This window comes from Poeciliopsis prolifica, unplaced genomic scaffold, assembly GCF_027474105.1.
Source record: "Poeciliopsis prolifica strain line A6 unplaced genomic scaffold, Auburn_PproV2 SCAFFOLD025, whole genome shotgun sequence".
NCBI lineage: Eukaryota > Metazoa > Chordata > Actinopteri > Cyprinodontiformes > Poeciliidae > Poeciliopsis > Poeciliopsis prolifica.
This window is the reverse complement of record NW_026562400.1, coordinates 194,660-213,003: the sequence shown is the minus strand read 5'-3', so window position 1 is coordinate 213,003 and position 18,344 is coordinate 194,660. Positions and strand designations below refer to the sequence as shown.

General features: G+C 39.0%; 1 protein-coding gene across 3 annotated transcripts in view; it reads left to right on the top strand.

Annotated features, from left to right (window-relative positions):
* otud7b (OTU deubiquitinase 7B) overlaps positions 1-18,344 on the top strand; it is a 35,495-nt gene that overhangs the window by 4,488 nt on the left and 12,663 nt on the right. For all 3 annotated transcript variants that reach the window (XM_055047042.1, XM_055047043.1, XM_055047044.1), the window contains 3 exons: positions 15,199-15,432; positions 16,035-16,205; positions 18,059-18,292. In XM_055047042.1, the coding sequence (XP_054903017.1) occupies positions 15,348-15,432; positions 16,035-16,205; positions 18,059-18,292 (490 nt within the window). In that variant the 5' untranslated portion in view covers positions 15,199-15,347. The remainder of the gene's footprint in view (positions 1-15,198; positions 15,433-16,034; positions 16,206-18,058; positions 18,293-18,344) is intronic.

Genomic DNA, 18,344 nt, shown 5'->3' with positions numbered 1-18,344 from the left:
AATCTCCCTTTTCTGTCTGGGTGTTTTTTTTGGCCCTAGAATAAAACGGTGACTTGTCCTGGGGGCGCCTCATGATTTCTGGTATGGGCTTAAGTCCATGACGAATAGAATATTTTTTGTATCTAATTTTTTTGTGACTGTTAGGATAAAATGATTTCAGATTGAGTGAGGCTTGGGTGACGCACACAAAACAGATCTTGTTTTATTTTTAATCATTTATTTCTGTTAAAATAGGAAGCAGACTCAGATGACTGCAATTTTTCAGCTATAACAGAACCATAGATGTGTCCAAAATTGTAATATGTCAGCAACTGACACATTACGTCAGTTGCTGACGTAATGACGTCATTGGACACATCGACATGTTCAATGACATAATCTGCCTCCTTCAACGGGAGATTACATCACAGCGATGCAAAGACAGCCGTCCAAATCTTAAGGCTCCTCCAAATTTATCCTCCTTTCCTCAGATTTTAAAGACTCTTCTGGTGTTTCCTTTGTAGCCCTCTATCCCAAGATGCATTGTTAGCTGAATGGAAAATGTTTGTTCTTGAATCAATGATGGATGAGGGAGGAGGGAAGTGCAGTTTTAATCAAAAGTACACTAAAATCTGTTGGTGGAAAATGAAAAGCTTTAAACGGTTATGTTTTTTGACTTTTTTTCATTGAGATATGTTTTTGATATAATTTTTGTAAAATTTAGTGGAATAAAAATAAGTTTAAAAAAAAGCTCAGCAAGCTTCAAGCTGTACTTTAGTGCACCTCTAGGAACCATGACACTACTAATCGATCAGTTTCCTTTGTTGGGAGATCTGTGATTGACCGATATATTACCTAATATAATAAATTGTTCTAATCTACCGTTGCAAACATTAAAAATTTCATTGACCTTTTATGTCTCAGACTTCTATTTTGTGCAGTTATTGTGTCGTGGGTATTGTTCAGTGTTTAATAAAATAAGCTTGGAACATTGAGGATTTATTTTGACCTTATAACAGCTGACAGTGTTGGTGACAAACAGGTCGACATCTGCCAAAATCAGAATCTGCAGATCAGAGTTTTAGGAGATTTGTGATCAGCCAGAGAACTGCAACCAGTGCACCTTAGACAGGAGATACAACCAGGTAAGGGTTTGATAATCTGATGACTAGACAGTCGTCAATGCCGCTTACTTCTTTTCTTCATGGTTAACGAAGAAATTTGAACCACATACAGACATGAAGATGGATTTTATGGTTACCATAGCAGTGAAAAGACAACGCAGCAAAAGTAAGGTTCAGATACTTTGTGCTCAAAATACATTTGAAGGCAGCAACTATATAAACATAAATATATAAACATAATGCAACATCAGTGGCATTATTTATATCACACAGGGCTGTTTGGTGTGCAATAACTGTTGGCTAGTACATTCAAAGTGTTTATAAGCTTGTATTTTACACATTAATATAATATTGGACTTTAACAGATTCTCACATCAAACACTAATGACTCCAAAATGCCAAGGTCAAGAGATGAAAGAATAAAATAGGCAGTCCTACTAACTCAGCTCCCTGGAGGTCAGTTGGTGTTTAATTGCATTTAAATGGGGGGAAAATTCAATGTGGTCCTACATTCATCTGATTGCGTAGACAGACGTGTCATTTGGTCTGATTAGAATCTCATGAATTCTTGAAGAACAAGCACTTAATACTTATAACATGATATTGAGTTAGATAAGGGAGCCTCTCCATTTGAAAACATTTTTTGAAGCCAGCCCAATACGACTGATCTTTGTTCCACAGTTGCTTCAAAAGATAAAAACTAATCGGGTCAGAAGCACGACGTATGGGTAAGAGCCAGAATGCGACGCTATGAGTTCAGTTTCGTCTGAGTTACTTCAGTAGTTTCCGGTTCAGACTTGGAAACATGTCATCCTCAGCCGGGCCCTGTTAAAAACAGGACAGCAGGAGTAATCCCACACATGGCCTAATGATCAGCCTGTTATCCCTAATGACGTCACTGAGAGCGTGACGTTGGGTCGGTGCTCTGCGTACATGGCCCGCCCCGCAGCACATGGGGATTCACATGAGTTAGTGCTGCCTGCAGAGATGGGTGATTCAATCTGGAAGAATACAGAGCAAGAGCAAACCTCTAAATGTATATTTCAGCTCATACAAGAGTCTCATATTTTATTGTTAATGAAGTTTTGAAAGCACATTTTTCCACCATTAGTCAATTTGTGCTGCAGAAGTGGAGAAATCCTACTTTATTGCTGAACAGCTTGTTTGTGTGTAATATAAAAAAAAGGCTCTATGCTTTCTTCATTTTAAACAAAAACAAATCAATTATAAAAAAAAAGACATGCTGGAGTCAAACTGACATTGATCCAGTGACAGTACAAGAATACATTTAAACATGCACAAAAAAACAATCAGTTACAATAGTGACCAGACTTACCTGAATAACACCTTTATGTTATTCAGATAACATGATGTTATGAAACGTTTGACAGTATTTATTATATCAGCATTTTGCATAGAAAACAATTTTATGTTGGGTGGGCATTTATCATTTCATTTATTGTGATAAATGTTCAGAAATCTACCTTCATTGTTGTTACAATAAATTCAAATTAATGATGTTTGAAATCATCCTAATTTATTCATATTGTCTGGATTTTTAGTTTTAGTGTTTTCTCTATGGTTTGCTCAGTCAGATTATCAATAGATGTCAATAAATTTTAAAATATAATAACAGCAATTACTGATATCCTGAAGAGGTATATTTCTTGATAAGTTTTTCAAGAGCAATATTAAAACCTGGCATATGTAGCTTTGGTTCAAAAATCCCATTAATAACTGTTAATGGTTTAAAGTCATGAACATATTTGGTTATTTGATCGTGAATTTTCCATCTGGTTGCTGATAATTAGGTCAGCATTGTTCAGATGGATGCAGAGGCTCGTATTTCTTTCCTAAGCTGGAGGCCGGTAGAACCGAACGAGGACTTCTCACTCTGCTTGCAGTTTATCCTGGCAGCTGCCCTGAACACCTACTCTTCATCGTTTTATCCATCTTTCTTCATCGTTCGAGGCAGAACAGCATGGGCTTCTGCCTTTCAGCTGCTTTTTTCTGTAGATCTCTAATATTCTCGTACTGTCACTGGATCAATGCCAGTTTGACTCCAGCTTTCTCCTATTAACTGCATTGATAGCTATGCAAAGCTAAATCAGTCTAGGCAGCTGCACTGCTCAGAATTTTGTAGCAGATTTTTGCTCACCAGTTTTTTTTGTGCCAACTGTGCCACAGTTTTTTTTTCTATTTGATATTTTGTGCAACAAAAACAAATAAAGGGGCATTTTTCCAGACTTTAACCAGTTTAGGAGGACGTTGGATACTTTCTTGGTTATTGTTCGGTTTTTGACTGAATCTGCACTCAGAGTGGTGTGGAATGTGGGAATGCCACTTGTGATTCTTTAAAGCCCTGTCCACAGGAGTCTGCTTCATGTGGCTGTTAATTAGCACTCTGTGAGCGGTGATTACTTGGCCGACCGGACCGCGGTGATGGGCCTCGGGCACCCGTTTGGGAACGTCTGACCGCACAAACAACAGCTAAACTTAAGAGAACCAAAACTACAACAAGGTTGCAATGTTACGCCTTCTGGGGAACTTGTTTACCGTTTTTCTCATCAGTTCTTGAGTTTGTCTTGACTAACCACTGAATCACTTCACTGCTAAATTTATCAGCACAATAAAGGAAGTGACACATTGTCAGGTGGCCCCTGTGAAAATAAAGGAACAAAAGATTTTGGATGACATTCATCCGCTGAAGATAACAAAATGTTTCTATGTTAAAGCCAAAAAAAACCCAACAAAAAAACCTTGAGTATTAAAATGAAATAGTGCTGTGGTCACAGGATGAAGAGCTGAGTCCGTTAGCCTCATTCAGAACAGCTCTTTCTTCCCTTTGAAAGGGAGTTTGTTGTTTCCTGCTGTGGCATGCTGTGCAGCGCTTCAGGGAACAGAGGACTCGGACGTCTCTGCTGCATGCTCTGCTACACTATGACATCAGCTCTCAGGCACCGATAAACACTCGTGCTCCGCAGCCACTGGCCGGTCCACCAGGCTGGATTTAGCACTTATTACTTTGCTCCAGTGAATATCAACAAAAGCACACAGTAAGCTTAAGGAAACCAGGACAAAGTACTCACATAACTTTAGGCACAGTTTGTGGGAAAACTCTGAATTTTTATGAGATGACGAGAAGCCAGGTTCAGCATCATGAACCAGAAGCTCAACAACATGTAGGGAAGATGTTTATCTAATAACCTGTTAATGGAGCTGTGGTTATGTTTATGAACAAAGTGTGATTTAACTGGCCAACGGATATGATTCATGTTCCATGAAATAAACTTTCCCTATTCATCTAGGGATGAATATTGATGTTTGGTCATGCAAACAGAGAGAACTGGGCATCAGTTGGTTACCAGTATTAAACCACAATTTTATACATTTATGGTTTCAAAACTTCTATAATTTTCCTATCTGACTAAATAAAAATAATTTAATGATTGTCCAGAAAACACCCTGCATGGAGGGACTGCATGCAGGGTGACCCTTCTTACAGCTGGACTGAGTCCATTTTTTACACAATAAATGCTTCCTAAAAATACCTCCGGTATTCGTTGCTACCACCTCGTTAGACAGACTTCTGTTGTATACTTCAGTGTATAATTTTGGGTGTTTTGAATCCTCCATTTAATTTTGTTGTTTACCAAAACAGCCTCACAGAACAGAACATGAGTCTAAGATAGGAGTGCATTCTTCAAGCTACAGAGGCGCTGCAGAATCTACAGGTCACCGCTTCAGGTTGTTTTGTTAGAATGAACTCTACCCAGTAATGTGAAGGGTTTCTTGGAAAAACAGCGTGCGTGCACGTCTATGTGCTCGAAATTTCACATGCATGAATTTCACCGGCCGCTCGGCTGGAGGAGGGGTGAACAAATGCCACCTTATCCTGCAAGTTCCATAGGAAATGAATGGAGAGGGAGCGACGTCGCCTTCTTGAGGCCTTTATTTGACGTCCTGCTACAGTCACTGATCAAGTGGCGAGTAACAAAACTTTAATTTTTAAGCTCTTCAGAGAATAAGAATGTCCAAACTTCCTGCTTGTTTTTTTTTTCCTCGTCCTTTTTTCGATTTTGGAGGGTGTTTAATGAGGAAAATATTCCAAATATTTCTAAAGTAGCACCATAAAATTATAAAAACAATCACAAAATCCTAAACCAAAGCCACAAATGAGCTACACTTAATTCATCTTTAGTGTTTCATGGATTGGTAGATTATTTTGAAACAGGATAACGAGCAGATATAACAACTTGCACCTCTTTAAACAACAACCTGACACATACTACCAAGGTAAAATGATCTTCCTGAGTTATTTTTCTTACGCTGCCTTGTGCTGTCATGTAGAGGAAAAAGTGAATTCACACAGATCAGCTTCGATTGTTTCCGAGCCGTCAAGCAGGTTAGCGAAGCCGCAGGAGGGAAATTAGGCCGTGCAGACATTTCTTTGATGACCGAGCAGCTTTTGGACTCCACCAGCTCCAGTACCAGGGCCTCAGAGTTGGGAGGCATGAATGTGGAATGTCTGACATCAGGTGTGTGCACGGCGGTGTTGTCTTTCACATTATGTACTGTTGCTACCCCAGCTGGTGGTTTGGGCCCCCATCCGGGTAGAGAAGTGGCATTTCTGCTGATGTAATCCACCCTGTTTAAGTTGTCGTCTCCTTCCTTCGGAATATGTGGGACGTTTGACACTTCTTGGAGTGCAGGCTCAGCAAAGCAGTGAGAAAACAGTTCAAGTCCTTATTTGGGAAGAAGATGGGCAGTTGTGACAGGAGCTGCATCCAGATTCACTCAAGACACGAAGCTTTTTTTAAACTAATGCTATTAAAACAGTCCATTTGCCATTCTAAATCGACGGTCACTAATGGCTCTCTGGACGTTCTGTTTAACTGCGTTTCACTGGGTTTTTATTGATTTCACTTCAGTGACCAGCTTGCTAGTGTATTTTCTTTTGTCCAGAGAAATGGTCACAGTTCAATTTACTGTATTGATTTCTTCTATGTAAGCAATTACAACAGGAAAGATTGGTTCTTTCCCCTTTTTTTACTTAGTGCTTTGGGGAAATGCTAAGGTACCACGTTTGGAATGTTTGTATTATTTTTAATTTTACATTGTTGGTTTTGAAAATGAGCTACATCAATTCAGAGAGGTCTGTGTGTTTTAAAGTTCATAAGTTATCAACATTCTTGAAAGTACGAATAAAATACATTCCAGTTATCTTTCCGATTGTGTTCCAAGTAGAGTAATCGTTTTGAAAACTTTTCACTAAGAAATAAGAAAGCTTAGTCAATCATTACCAAGAAAAAATAATGCCACTCCTGGACTAACTGCTTATAAAACAGTGTATTGTTCCCAGTTATTTTATCTTTCCAAGCTGCATTTTCTTTTGAATATTTTCTTTCAGATCAAGTTTACTTTGTCAAGGATGCCACATTGAACAATGTCGCATGTTAAAACCCAAGCAGTCGTTTTGTATGAAGGTTTTCTAACTACAGGCTAATTTACAAACCCAGTCCTTGGTTTGTAAAGACGGCAACATTGAAACTAAAGATTTCTGTCACCCATTATTTTAGAAATGCTCCATGAAAAGAATGTGAAAATAGACAAGTTTTCCGCAAATAACTTGGAAGAGAAATCTGCAAATGCTGTCCCACAAATAGGCGGAGGAGAGGTTGGTTCTGCTCCATGCAATGCCTTAGAAGGTAATGTGCCTACATTATTCCAATGAAACACTCATACGCCCTTCGAGATGAATCATCACACACAAGACTATGGGATTAGCAGATTTTTCCTGCTTTTTCTTCAGACTTTGCTTTTCTTTTTGTCCGGAATGAACAAAACTATATAACCTATAAAAGAAACACTAATCAGTTCTGTGAGAAAATGTCTTGTAGTATACTGACTGGGTTTGTTCTTGCTTTCATCTCTCTGTTATGAAGGATTTTTTTTTTTGGTTTCTCTCCTTCGTCAGCCAGCATTGATCCCTCTCCTTCCCAGTTCTTATGTAAGGAGTGAGTGTTGGCTGACTGGGCTTGGTCACTTACCCAGATTTCAACACACTAGACAAAGTGACTGCTGACGGTCAAACATCTCACCACACCTTTATTTATATCTTGTCTTTCTTCCTCTGCGATAGTTCACTTGTCTTTTTGAACTTTTTAAAAACACACTTCTTTTTGTAGTTTTTATAGAAATAACTTGCTTGTTATTGGAGATATTTCAGCTGTTAGGCTCCTCTATGACTCTAATGCATAACTTCCCAGGTTTCATTTGTTGGTAATATCCAGAATGCTATTTTGTTTCATCAATTTCATAAATAAAGCCAGAGCTGTTTAGCTTTTAATATTTGGTGATAATGCTCTAAAACCTCCTCGTGTATGTTTTTCCAATGATTGTGATGGTACCACATGTTTATTCATAATGGTGGCATAAAGCCAATAAAGGCTCAAATGTCATGTGACCCAAAAATGATGGAAAACATTTGTAGTTCATTCAATTTTCTTAAACACTTTTTCTCTACCATAGTAAAACAGACAATGGTTGATGTGCAAAACCAATATTGGCCCAAACATTAATATTGGTGCATAGTTCACCTGGTTATCCCCTCTCTTCTCTTTTTCCAAACATTGTTGCTCTCCAAAATATTTTGCCCGACAAACAGAGAAAGTGAAGCAATCTTACTTGAATTTCTACTAAAGGAATGCAGATGATGATGGATTAAATCAGGTGGTTTATTGGTCTTACTATAGTGCTCACTGCTTCATTCACAGGCTGGCAGTTTTGATTTCTATTTCCGGTCTCTGCACTGGAAACGAAGCAGTTGGGTCACTCTTAGCACTCTTGTTACAACTCCCACCAGTCACATTGCCTCTCCATGTTTTCTTCTGTCCTTAATCTCATTACTCATATGGTTTTGCAATTCAGAGAGGGTGTGTAGCATTAGCTGAGATCACAGGAAGGGTTTATGTGATTGAACTAAAATAGAACTGACACATTTATATGGTCATTTACAGAGCCCGTCCATTAAAGGCGAATGTTGCTCCTCATTTAGATATGTTGGTAGGTGGATGGATTCTGCTTCATTTGGTCTGACCACAAAATATGTGGAAGGAAAAATAGGTCGAGTCATTGTGGTGTGTGAATACTTCTCATTCCTTAATCGCAGCTCGTTTTACTTCTCATTGTGAAAGGAAGCTCATGTTTCAGAAGAACGAAACCCAGTTGGACCAAACGATAAGGGAGAGAACCTTGTTCCAGTACATGACTGTTTTTGTGTGACAGAAATGTTCAGTGTTGACATGCAGCTGTGTTTTAAAGTTATGTGGAAGAGCAGGTTCTATGAACATATGACCTCAGTGGTAATAAAACCCTGACATGTGACACACAAGATGGAACACGTTGCTCCATCCCCTAATTATTGTCCATCTCACTTTTTCGTCAAAAAAAAAAATGGATATTGGATATTTGAGTTGCTTATATGCTGTGTCGTTTTCTTTTATGGTGGTGCTGTGCAGCTAGACAATCTTTAATTTGGTCCCATAAATCAGTTAGACCCAGTTTGTTGACAGAACCACCATTTTTAAGAAAAATATTGATTTTTACTAGTTGTGTTTTTAAGTGACCCACTTAATGAATGATTATAGAAGAGTTGGTGGAAAACTACCTTTTTCATACTAGAGGCCCAGTTTTGCAGTGGTTTTGTTCCTTGTTTTTGTTTATTTTACGGATTGCCTAGTTATTATTTGCATGAAACTTTAGTATTATTTTCTTTTCTCCATCTTCCGTATGTGATGAAACTATTAGTTCAGTCACTGCAGAGAAACAGGCAGTCGTCTATCAAACATTGGCCGGTTTCCAACAGACAGGAGGAAGGCACAGCTCAGTTTATGGTCGGGTGACTACAAGTTATGTTGTTTGTCTTGTGAAGTGTGGAAAAGAAGTGAAAGGGAATCATCTGTTAGCCTCACGCGATTCTTAGGTACGCACATGTTTTTGTAAGGCAGCCTGACAAACGTCAACACAAATGATGTGAAAACTATTGAGTGTTGATTGACTTTCTTGGTCATATGAAGGCGCTGCAACATCTTACAGCTTATTGTTTTGGAAGTAATAATTTCTTCAGGATTTGTCACAAATTAGACTTGATCTAGGTTTACACCTTCCATTCAAAGGTTTGATGTCGATTATGATTAATTAGGGTAAATTTGGTTTTAGGTATAATTCCAACCGGTCAACAGATGGGAACACTCATCTGTTGACCAGTGTTCAACAGACGAACACTGGTCATCTGTAGAACACTAGTACTAGTACTAGTTAGGAACCAAATTTTTGAGATCCCCTCAAGTTCTTATAACTTCCTATTTTAATTGTACATAAACCAAATATACCTTAATATGGATTGACACACAGTTGAAACAGTGCTAGCACTACTGCAAAAGCTAATATATACAGCTCCCAGCCCCTTTGAGAACTCTGTTCAAGTTACTTATTGGACTAGTACCAATATGCTAAAAAGTATTTTACATCTGCTGACGCAAATGTGCCAGTATGCTATTATATTTAAGATATGCTTAATTAAAAAAGATTTCACACAAAAATCTGCCAATGCGAATTGGTGGGGGTCTAGTATAATGGAGAATATTGAGATCCAAAGCCAAGTCATTACTGTAAGATATCTAATGTAGATGAAAGTAAGAGCTAATACTACTTAAAAATGACAAAAACCTTTATTATTGTGTCTACATTGCATCTAACTAATTATTAAATAAACAATGCAAAGCCTGAAAGCTTTAGTGGTGCAGTGATAGTTGGACGCAGTGGGATGTTTGGTGCATTGATTTCTATAAACACAAATCAAACTCAAACTCTAAAACCAAGATAACCCAAAAGCTACATATTGGTTTCTCAAAATCAAAACCCAGCTTGTTTAAAAATAATATCTGAATGCCAGAACTTTTGTACTTCCATTTCTTCATCTTTCTTCTCTCTTTCTGTTGAGTGTTGGAGGAATCGAAACCATATTTTTCATCTGAAGCATGGCAACACAATCTTGCATGCTCACCAGTGAATTGACCCTCCCATCTCGCCATCGGCTGAAGCGGTGGAACGGTGACCTCCCTGTCTCCCTCTGAGATCCAGCCGGTTCTCCCGAGCCCTCAGCTCAGCACCCACGTGTTTTCAGCAGCTCCTCTTATGTAAGCTCTCCTGCCAGACAAAAGCTCAGCCATCGCAGATACAAATCACTGACTGGCCCTTGCTGGCAGCAGAGCTCTTAATGTTAGCCAGTAATCCCACTTACTGATGTTTCTGCTTAGAATGTGTTTTTACTGGCTGTAATTTTGAATTATACACGTTTATGTGTTCTCACGCCATTGCCTTTAAATGGTCTTGACCATACCGTTATTATTGGCTTCAGTTTTAGCTCGCCAGACGTCCACTGAGATATGAAAGCAGATTGTTTGACCAAAGCTGCCTTTTGTTTTTAAAGACAAAAAGGTTTGGACTTAGATATTAATTCACAATTCCCATCTGAAATCCCTCCATGGTTTCTGACCCACACGGATTTGTTCATGTTTGCCAAAACTCCTCATCAAAATCCATAATTCTTGCCCTTTTCCTTTACATCCAAATACATCAATAATTACATACGGTCCATAACCATGACTCCATCATGTTCAGTTTAAATCTATCCATGATTCCTATTGCATTCCACCCCACTCATGATTTAGCTCCATATAACTGTGGAAAGGTATGGCAGGAAACCCTCTACCCAGGAACACTCTCCAGCTTCTAAAGGAGTACAAAGAGGTTTTCTACATGGTTTGGATCCATTTCTGCATTGGGAACCTCAAGAACAAGATTCCCAATGCCAAACGAGTCAGGTCTGTGAAATATCTGGTTCTTGAAAAGGAATCGTGCCATCATTCTGTATGCTGATGAAGACGGAGTATGGTTTCAAACCTGAGTAGACTCGGTTTGATTAGGAACCAAAATTGCAACATGTTACATTTTAGCTAGTGTTAGTTATCTTTCATACTGCTCTGTGTCAAATGACCCAAACCCTTGGAGCAACTTGTTTAGCCCCTTTCCAGTGGTGCTGCTGCACCGATAACCACTGAAGAAAACACTGAGCACAATTTGTTTCTTCATGAAATCTAAACAAAAACAGAGTGGTGTCAGATTTTAGCTGTTGGAGGATTTCTCTTTCGTCTGACAAATTACTCTTCAACAATGGACTCAGCTTGATCCAGTTCTCCTATTAGAGGTGTCTTTGTTTTGGTAGTATTTACCCAGAATGCCTCGCGTTGTAATCCCCATCCTGCTTTTGGAGCAGTCTTGAGTCTGCTTGGTGTTCACATATGCATGTGAACTTCACCAGAGTTTGCTTCAGTCAAACCAAGACTGCTTCCAGGCAGACCAGAGTTAGCTTTTTTGGTCCATATCAGAGTTTGATTTCACATTCACACCTCTCCAAACTAACTGGACTTTCTTGGCAATGTGCTTAAAGGGGACTAAACAGGACTAGTGTGAAGAGGACCTGAGGAAACAATAAGCATTGTGGCAAACGGGGCCTTTGAGCCCTTGGAGGCATACATGACATCTACTAAACTAAACTGGAAGAAGAGCGGGTTTATGTCAGGTATTTTGATTTCCTATTAAAGGTTTGTCGAAGCTTCAAAATTCACTCACATGTTATCAGACTGATAAAGAACAAGTGATTTATGTTTACAGAATATAAGCCCACAAGTCTGCTGTGCAATTTATACTGGCGTTTTCATTTGACGATAAGAAGTTAAGTGTGTCTGAATCTGGGACAAATTACATTACATCAACTGCTCACAGCAAGAGTTACAGACTGACTTCAGTATGTTCAGTCTGTAGAGTTTTGCCTTCATCACTCTAACATATTTCACTCCTGTCCCTCACTGCCCTACACTATTTGCTGGAGGTTTCATTGCATTAATCCTAGTCCCTAAACAGGATGAAAGTGTGATGGAGTTGCTGAAAGTTTGTTTTGAAGCTGTAGTCTTGTTTAGTTGACTGCCTTTTTTGCAAAGTCTTAGGCTAACTTTACTTTGTTTCAATCAAGAGAAACAAACAATGGTAGTTTGATTTGGTTCAGTGTTTTATTATTACTAAAGGATAAGCAATGATGGATGAATAGATAGACAAAACAACAATTAAAAGCACACTTGAAAATTGGGGAGACATTTATTTGACAGTACCAATTGTTTTTACAAATCACATGCTGTGCACCATTTTGGACTTGTAAAATCCTGTCGATAGTTGGATTAGTTCATATTTTTCAGAACCAGTGGTGTTTATGTTCAGTTTGGTTTTTCAGTAAAGAGCAGAGTGAGCCATCTGCCCTATTGCTGTTGAAAAATGCATACCCTGAGAAATTTTAGTTCGAGTCCACTCTCCTTTCTACACTGCAGCTGCATGATGAACCTTAATGTTTCCAAATGATTTAATAATAACTGGGAGTTATTATTAAATAGTCCTGTCTGTTTCGGACAGCGTGTTCAGGTATAAAACAACACTGCAGTTGTTCAGTGCATGTGCGTCCCAAACCATCCAGACTCTAAGCATTTTATTTATTTATTTATTTTTTTTTTTGTCTTATTTAAAGTTAAAATTCAAATGGAATGATTAATATCTTAGCTCTCGTATTGGTGCAGATTTTTTTTATATCCAGATTCATTTTAAAGCATCTTTCCTCACACGATAGGAAAAGTAAACATGCTTATATGTATAGTATTGCTGTCTGATTTAATATGAAATGTATGTTTTTGATTTCCACGTAATTTGTAGCTAAAACACCTTATGCCCCAAAGATAAAGACATGAATGCACAGCACACTGTTACATAATATGAGCAAGAACACTGTTAACCTTTGGCATAGTTTGCTGTACATCTGCCACCTCCTCTGGCCCCCGAGTTTTTGAGCAGTCCTTGATGGTAATTATACAGCGTTATCTCTATTTGTGTGGCAGTCTGAATAAGATCAAAGTTTGTTTCTTCACACCAAAGTGAGTTTAATCAGATAACATCAAAGAGCTCCACAGACTGTGGGAATGCCAGGGCACAGTGGCTGACTTTTTGCAGGGAATGCTGCAGAAATCTAGTTCTGCCTCAGAAAGCTTCCGCCTGCGTGGCTTTTGATAAAGATAAAGAAAATGAGGGAGGCAAGAAGGATGGTGGAGAAGAGTAAACTGGTGAGTCATCAGACACAGTGGAAAAGAGTTCACTGAGTCACGGCTGAGCCAGGAGCACTGGGAGGTGGATAAGCTGTGGGACAGAGGGGAAGAGATGACTAGATGGGGTCAGGATCGGATCCAGCAGCGTCTGAACCGGTCATCAGGAATGATGATGACTTAGACTGTGAATCCTGGAAGGTTTATTATGCGCTTGTTGCTTAAAAACCGCTTGTTGCTTAAAAACCTTTGAACATGGCTATAACATGAGGTAAAACCCATTAGTTGTGATATATGTGTATTTAAGTTTTGTATTAGTTATAAAGTGTAACTTTGAACCATCTGGGATGCATGCTAGGCCTGGATCTGCGTGCAGAATATTATTTCAGCTCTGATTGAACATCCGTTGATTCAGGGCTGCCTTCTGACTCATCCCTTCTGTCCGGCTGCTGCATCGATTGCCCTCTACATCCCATTGATGCTGACTCTCTTATTCTTTCGGTCTCTACATTGATTTCAGTGGCCAACTGATGCAACCCCACAATTTCTTTTGAGTTGCCGATGAAATTCAAGAAGTGGAGCTATGTGATTAATTTTAAAGCATCGACAAGCATAATTATTCTTCATGTATTTGATATTATACGCATAATTTAGCTGTAGTGGGATGAACATGTCTCATTCCCAGCAAAAAAAAAAACATTTAAAAAATAATAAGAATGTGTCTTTGTGATAAGATTTATGAGGTTGTATAGGCCTTTCAAAGTTTTAGTGTTTAATCAACATGCGTTTTTATTGTTCGTAAAATGTCATGTCTAGAGGTGAATCGATCAGTCTCCAACTTTTTATTGAGTGGAGTATCACAAAAGAGAGGGGAAAATGTGCTCTGGGTTCTTTGTTAGAGGTATTAGTTTTTGAACCCAACAGAAAATTAATGAATTACAAGATTATCCCCATCAGAGCAGAACAAGCGGAAATCTGCTGATTCTGATCCGTTTGGTGGGTCTAAATGATTTCTATTGACACAGACTGTTCAAGTGGGCCGGCATTGAGAACATAGAGGGGCTAATTAACATGTATGAGGGCTTTAAAGATGTTTTTGCTCTTTTCTTTTTCTTATTGAAATTTGTTTATTGCTAAAATTGTGGACTTGACAGTCAAGGGCCTGTTGCCCACAAATTGCTAAAATGTTTAAAAAGCTTTACCTGCCAATTCTGATATTGGTCAATACAGATTTTTATATATATATTTGCCACTGCCAGGTTTTATAAGGCCACAATACATCCTCAATGTTCCTATTGTTTTTTTATTTTAAAAGTACATTGAATTTCAGGCTTTTGTGGAATTTTAATCTCTGTTCTCCCAAAGTTCATCAACTGAACTTTCACAGCTGTAACAGGCCCATGTTAACTGCAGGCAATCTCATGTAGGATTTTTAATGGTTTGCATTCAACGTCGGCAACTTGTGTAACAAATAAGACACGGAGCAAAACATCATTTTGAGAAAACATTTTTGTTTAATTTGGTGTTTTGTTTCCTTGCAGCATGTGAAGAGAGGAGCAGAATACCTTCTGGTTCTGACTGTTTGAAATGCCAATATGAATCAGGACCATCGGGTTACGCATAAAGGACAGTGTGACGAAGCAGTCTGCTTGTTCAGAATTAACAGCCCCTGTTTTCTGGATTTAGTATTTGAGAGTTGACTGAAGGCGTTGATTTGATCGCCTTGTCTCTGGATAATGTTTTGGCTACAGGGCGTTAAAGCCGTGACATTTAAAAGGAGCTTGGACGAAGCACGTACTGTAAAACATCTCTGACCTCTTAACAAGAAGCTGTAATGCAGTTGTTTAGTATCTGATAACATCTCTGTTGAACCTTTTCCATTTTTTTCTCAGGTGTGGCCAGTGGAGTAGAGGACCAGAGGACGGCTCCACCTCCTCGCTGGCTTTCCCGTCTCGGAGAGCAGAGTCCGTGTTTGTTTTATCTTTCTTTTTGTATTTTTAATGTTTGGAAGCAACCACTCAACTTGTGAATTCATGATCACATGACCGTGGACATGGACGCAGTCCTGTCCGACTTTGTCCGTTCTACTGGAGCTGAACCGGGATTGGCCAGAGATCTTCTAGAAGGTGAGACATCGCCCTTAAAAACCTGAGTTTTACATATATTTACTGTCACCATGTCATGACAGTATGCTGTCAAACTGATAGTCTGTGAAAACAAATGGACTCTTCCACCACCTCCCAGTGGTACCAAAAAAAATTTGTTTTTACATATTTAAGACCTAAAATCTTGGAGACGCGATTCTCTCACTTTTTTTTCCACCCACCTGACCTGCAACTTAACAAAGGTCATGTGGGTTCATCACTGGAGATATCTAGTTTCAGTTGCTGTTTGTGTCTTATTATTACTATTAGCTACCAAACTAAAGAAACGAGGTATGGCTAAAGTGAAGAGGATTTCTGTTGCCAAGCAGCGGTGCAAGCTGCCAGCAGATATATACTCTGAAAATGTAATGCAGCTGCAGCAGCAAACGCTGGCATTCACCCGAGTGATGGAATGCGCCTTTGCATGAGATAAGACAGCCCATGCTGGATTGAGTGGTGGTAAATATTTAAACTTATTAACGACGCGTCATTTGCTCGCCTTGTAAAACTGATCCAGGTTGTCGAGTCCCGTCATGCAGTTGAGTCACATGAATGTTTTCTCCCCTCTGCCTCCATCTGGGTAGGTAAGAACTGGGACATCACGGCGGCGCTCAGTGACTTCGAGCAGCTGCGACAGGTCCACGCTGGCAACCTGACATACTCGTTCCCAGAAGACCGGCTCTATCAGCCGTCCGAGAAGGAGATGGCCCGGGTGGGGCGTCCTGTTCTCCACCGGCAAGATGAGGTGGTGCAAGGTGAGGGGCAGCGATCTGTTTATTTTTCATCAGAGTTCAAAGTCTATTTATGTGGAATCTGGATGGTGATTAGATTTGGAAGCCATTTTGAAAAATGTTAAATATTTAAGTTTTTGTTCTGCTTCTCAGAGGTTATCAGGTGTGTTTATTGACCTATCTAAAGTTCAAGAACTTTCTTTACTTTGCTGGCTACACATCACCCTCATAACAACAACACAAAGGAGTTTCAACACAGACCTTAGATTTATGTCCAGGCCGGGTCGGACCAAAACTATTCGTTTGATGGTCGAATCAGTCTCTGGATTTTCTGGCACATTTAATCAGCCTACAACACATATACAGAGAAAGCCAAACGAGAATACTTGATATGAAGGTGTGCAGTGACACTTTATTTGATGCATAAGAATGACATCATGCTGTCATAAACATGACGCAACATCTGTCATGAACAAGAGAGTCTTTATGAATGTCTATGACTGTTGTCATTTAGTTTCATTCGGTAAGTAATGACATTTTTAATGCAAAGTTGCATTAAAAGTCTATTAAAAGTGACAACTTTGTATTATTTTGTAAATAATGACACTTTAATTCAAAGTTGGCACTTTTAATGGACTTTTAATGCAACTTTTAGAGCAACTTTGCATTAAAAGTGTCATTATTTACCGAATGACACTTCATGATAACAGTTGTAGACATTCATAAAGACTCCTTCATGTTCATGACAGTGTGATGTCAGTCTAATGCACGCCCCGTCAAATAAAGAATAAAGCGTTACCAGGTGGGTTAATCTACTTATTATAATGTAAATAGAGAAGCACTTTCAGAAAACAGTGTAGAAACTGAATCTTTAAACAAAGACTATAAACCTACCTGTTTCGAATTGCCTAGTAACTGGGACATTGATCAATACAATGGGACCTTGTATTTAATATGTATTTGCTCAGTAATTGTGATGATATTTGATAAATTGTAATGTCTGATACTTGTTTCATAACTGTTTTGTACAGTGTAAAGCACTTTAAGCTGCCCTGTTGCTGAAATGTGTTGTACAAATAAACGTGACTTGTGAAGAAAGAAAGTTTAGAGGCAGAAGTTCATCAGACTGTAACAAGCGCCCCGCCTTGCTCCGCTCCTATCAATCACTCATCTCAGATGAGCTACACCTGACTGACAACAAGTGACAAAATGGAGTTAAATAAAAGCTAGAAATGGTTGCACTGCTTACTCAAATTATAACCTAAAAGTCATGTGTTATTAAAATATTATGTCGGGTTTACTTCGGCCTCAGGCCTATAATTAAGGTTAATTGGTCGGTTTGGATCGAGTTCAGACACGATGTCAACTGGTTCAGGTTGGGTTGAAACTACAATAGAGTGTAAAACAATCAAAGTTAAAAACAGGGAAGTATTGAAGATTCAGTAAAATAAAATATGAAAAAGTTCATTTATTTTAATATTTAATTGAAAAGCAAAAATGATGTGGCATACATGAATTGCACAACGTATCTCTAGTAATTTTGATCATTATGTTTAAACAGATTATATCAGACATCCCAAAAAAAAAAAAAAAAAAATTAAAGCAGCTATTTGTAGTTTTCAGAGTCTGGACCGATGGTAGATGGCAGCTCCAGTCTGTTTGAACTGTCTCTGTTTCTTTTCTACCCAACTTTTTCCTTCCACTAAACTTTCCATCCTTTAATTGGTATTAGAAAACCTGAACGATATAAACCCACAAAGTTTTAACCTTTCCATATTTTAATAAACTGCTTTATTAAAGATAATACAATAAACTGCATACTTGATTGTAAAACAGTTTCTAGCTTTACTTCCCACCGTTTCCTCTCTGCGTTTCAGCGGCGTCAGAGAAGCGTCTGTCGCGGGGCATTTCTCACGCCAGCTCCACCATCGTTTCGCTGGCCCGCTCTCACGTCTCCAGCACCGGCGGCGGCAGCAGCAGCGAGCCGCTCCTCGACACGCCGCTCTGCACTTTCCAACTGCCGGACCTCACCGCGTACAGGGACGACTTCCGCAGCTTCATCGAGAGGGACCTGATTGAGCAGTCCATGATGGTGGCCTTGGAGAACGCCGGTCAGACTTTACCTCATGTGACTCATAAAGGTGCATGCTGCTTTAAACACAG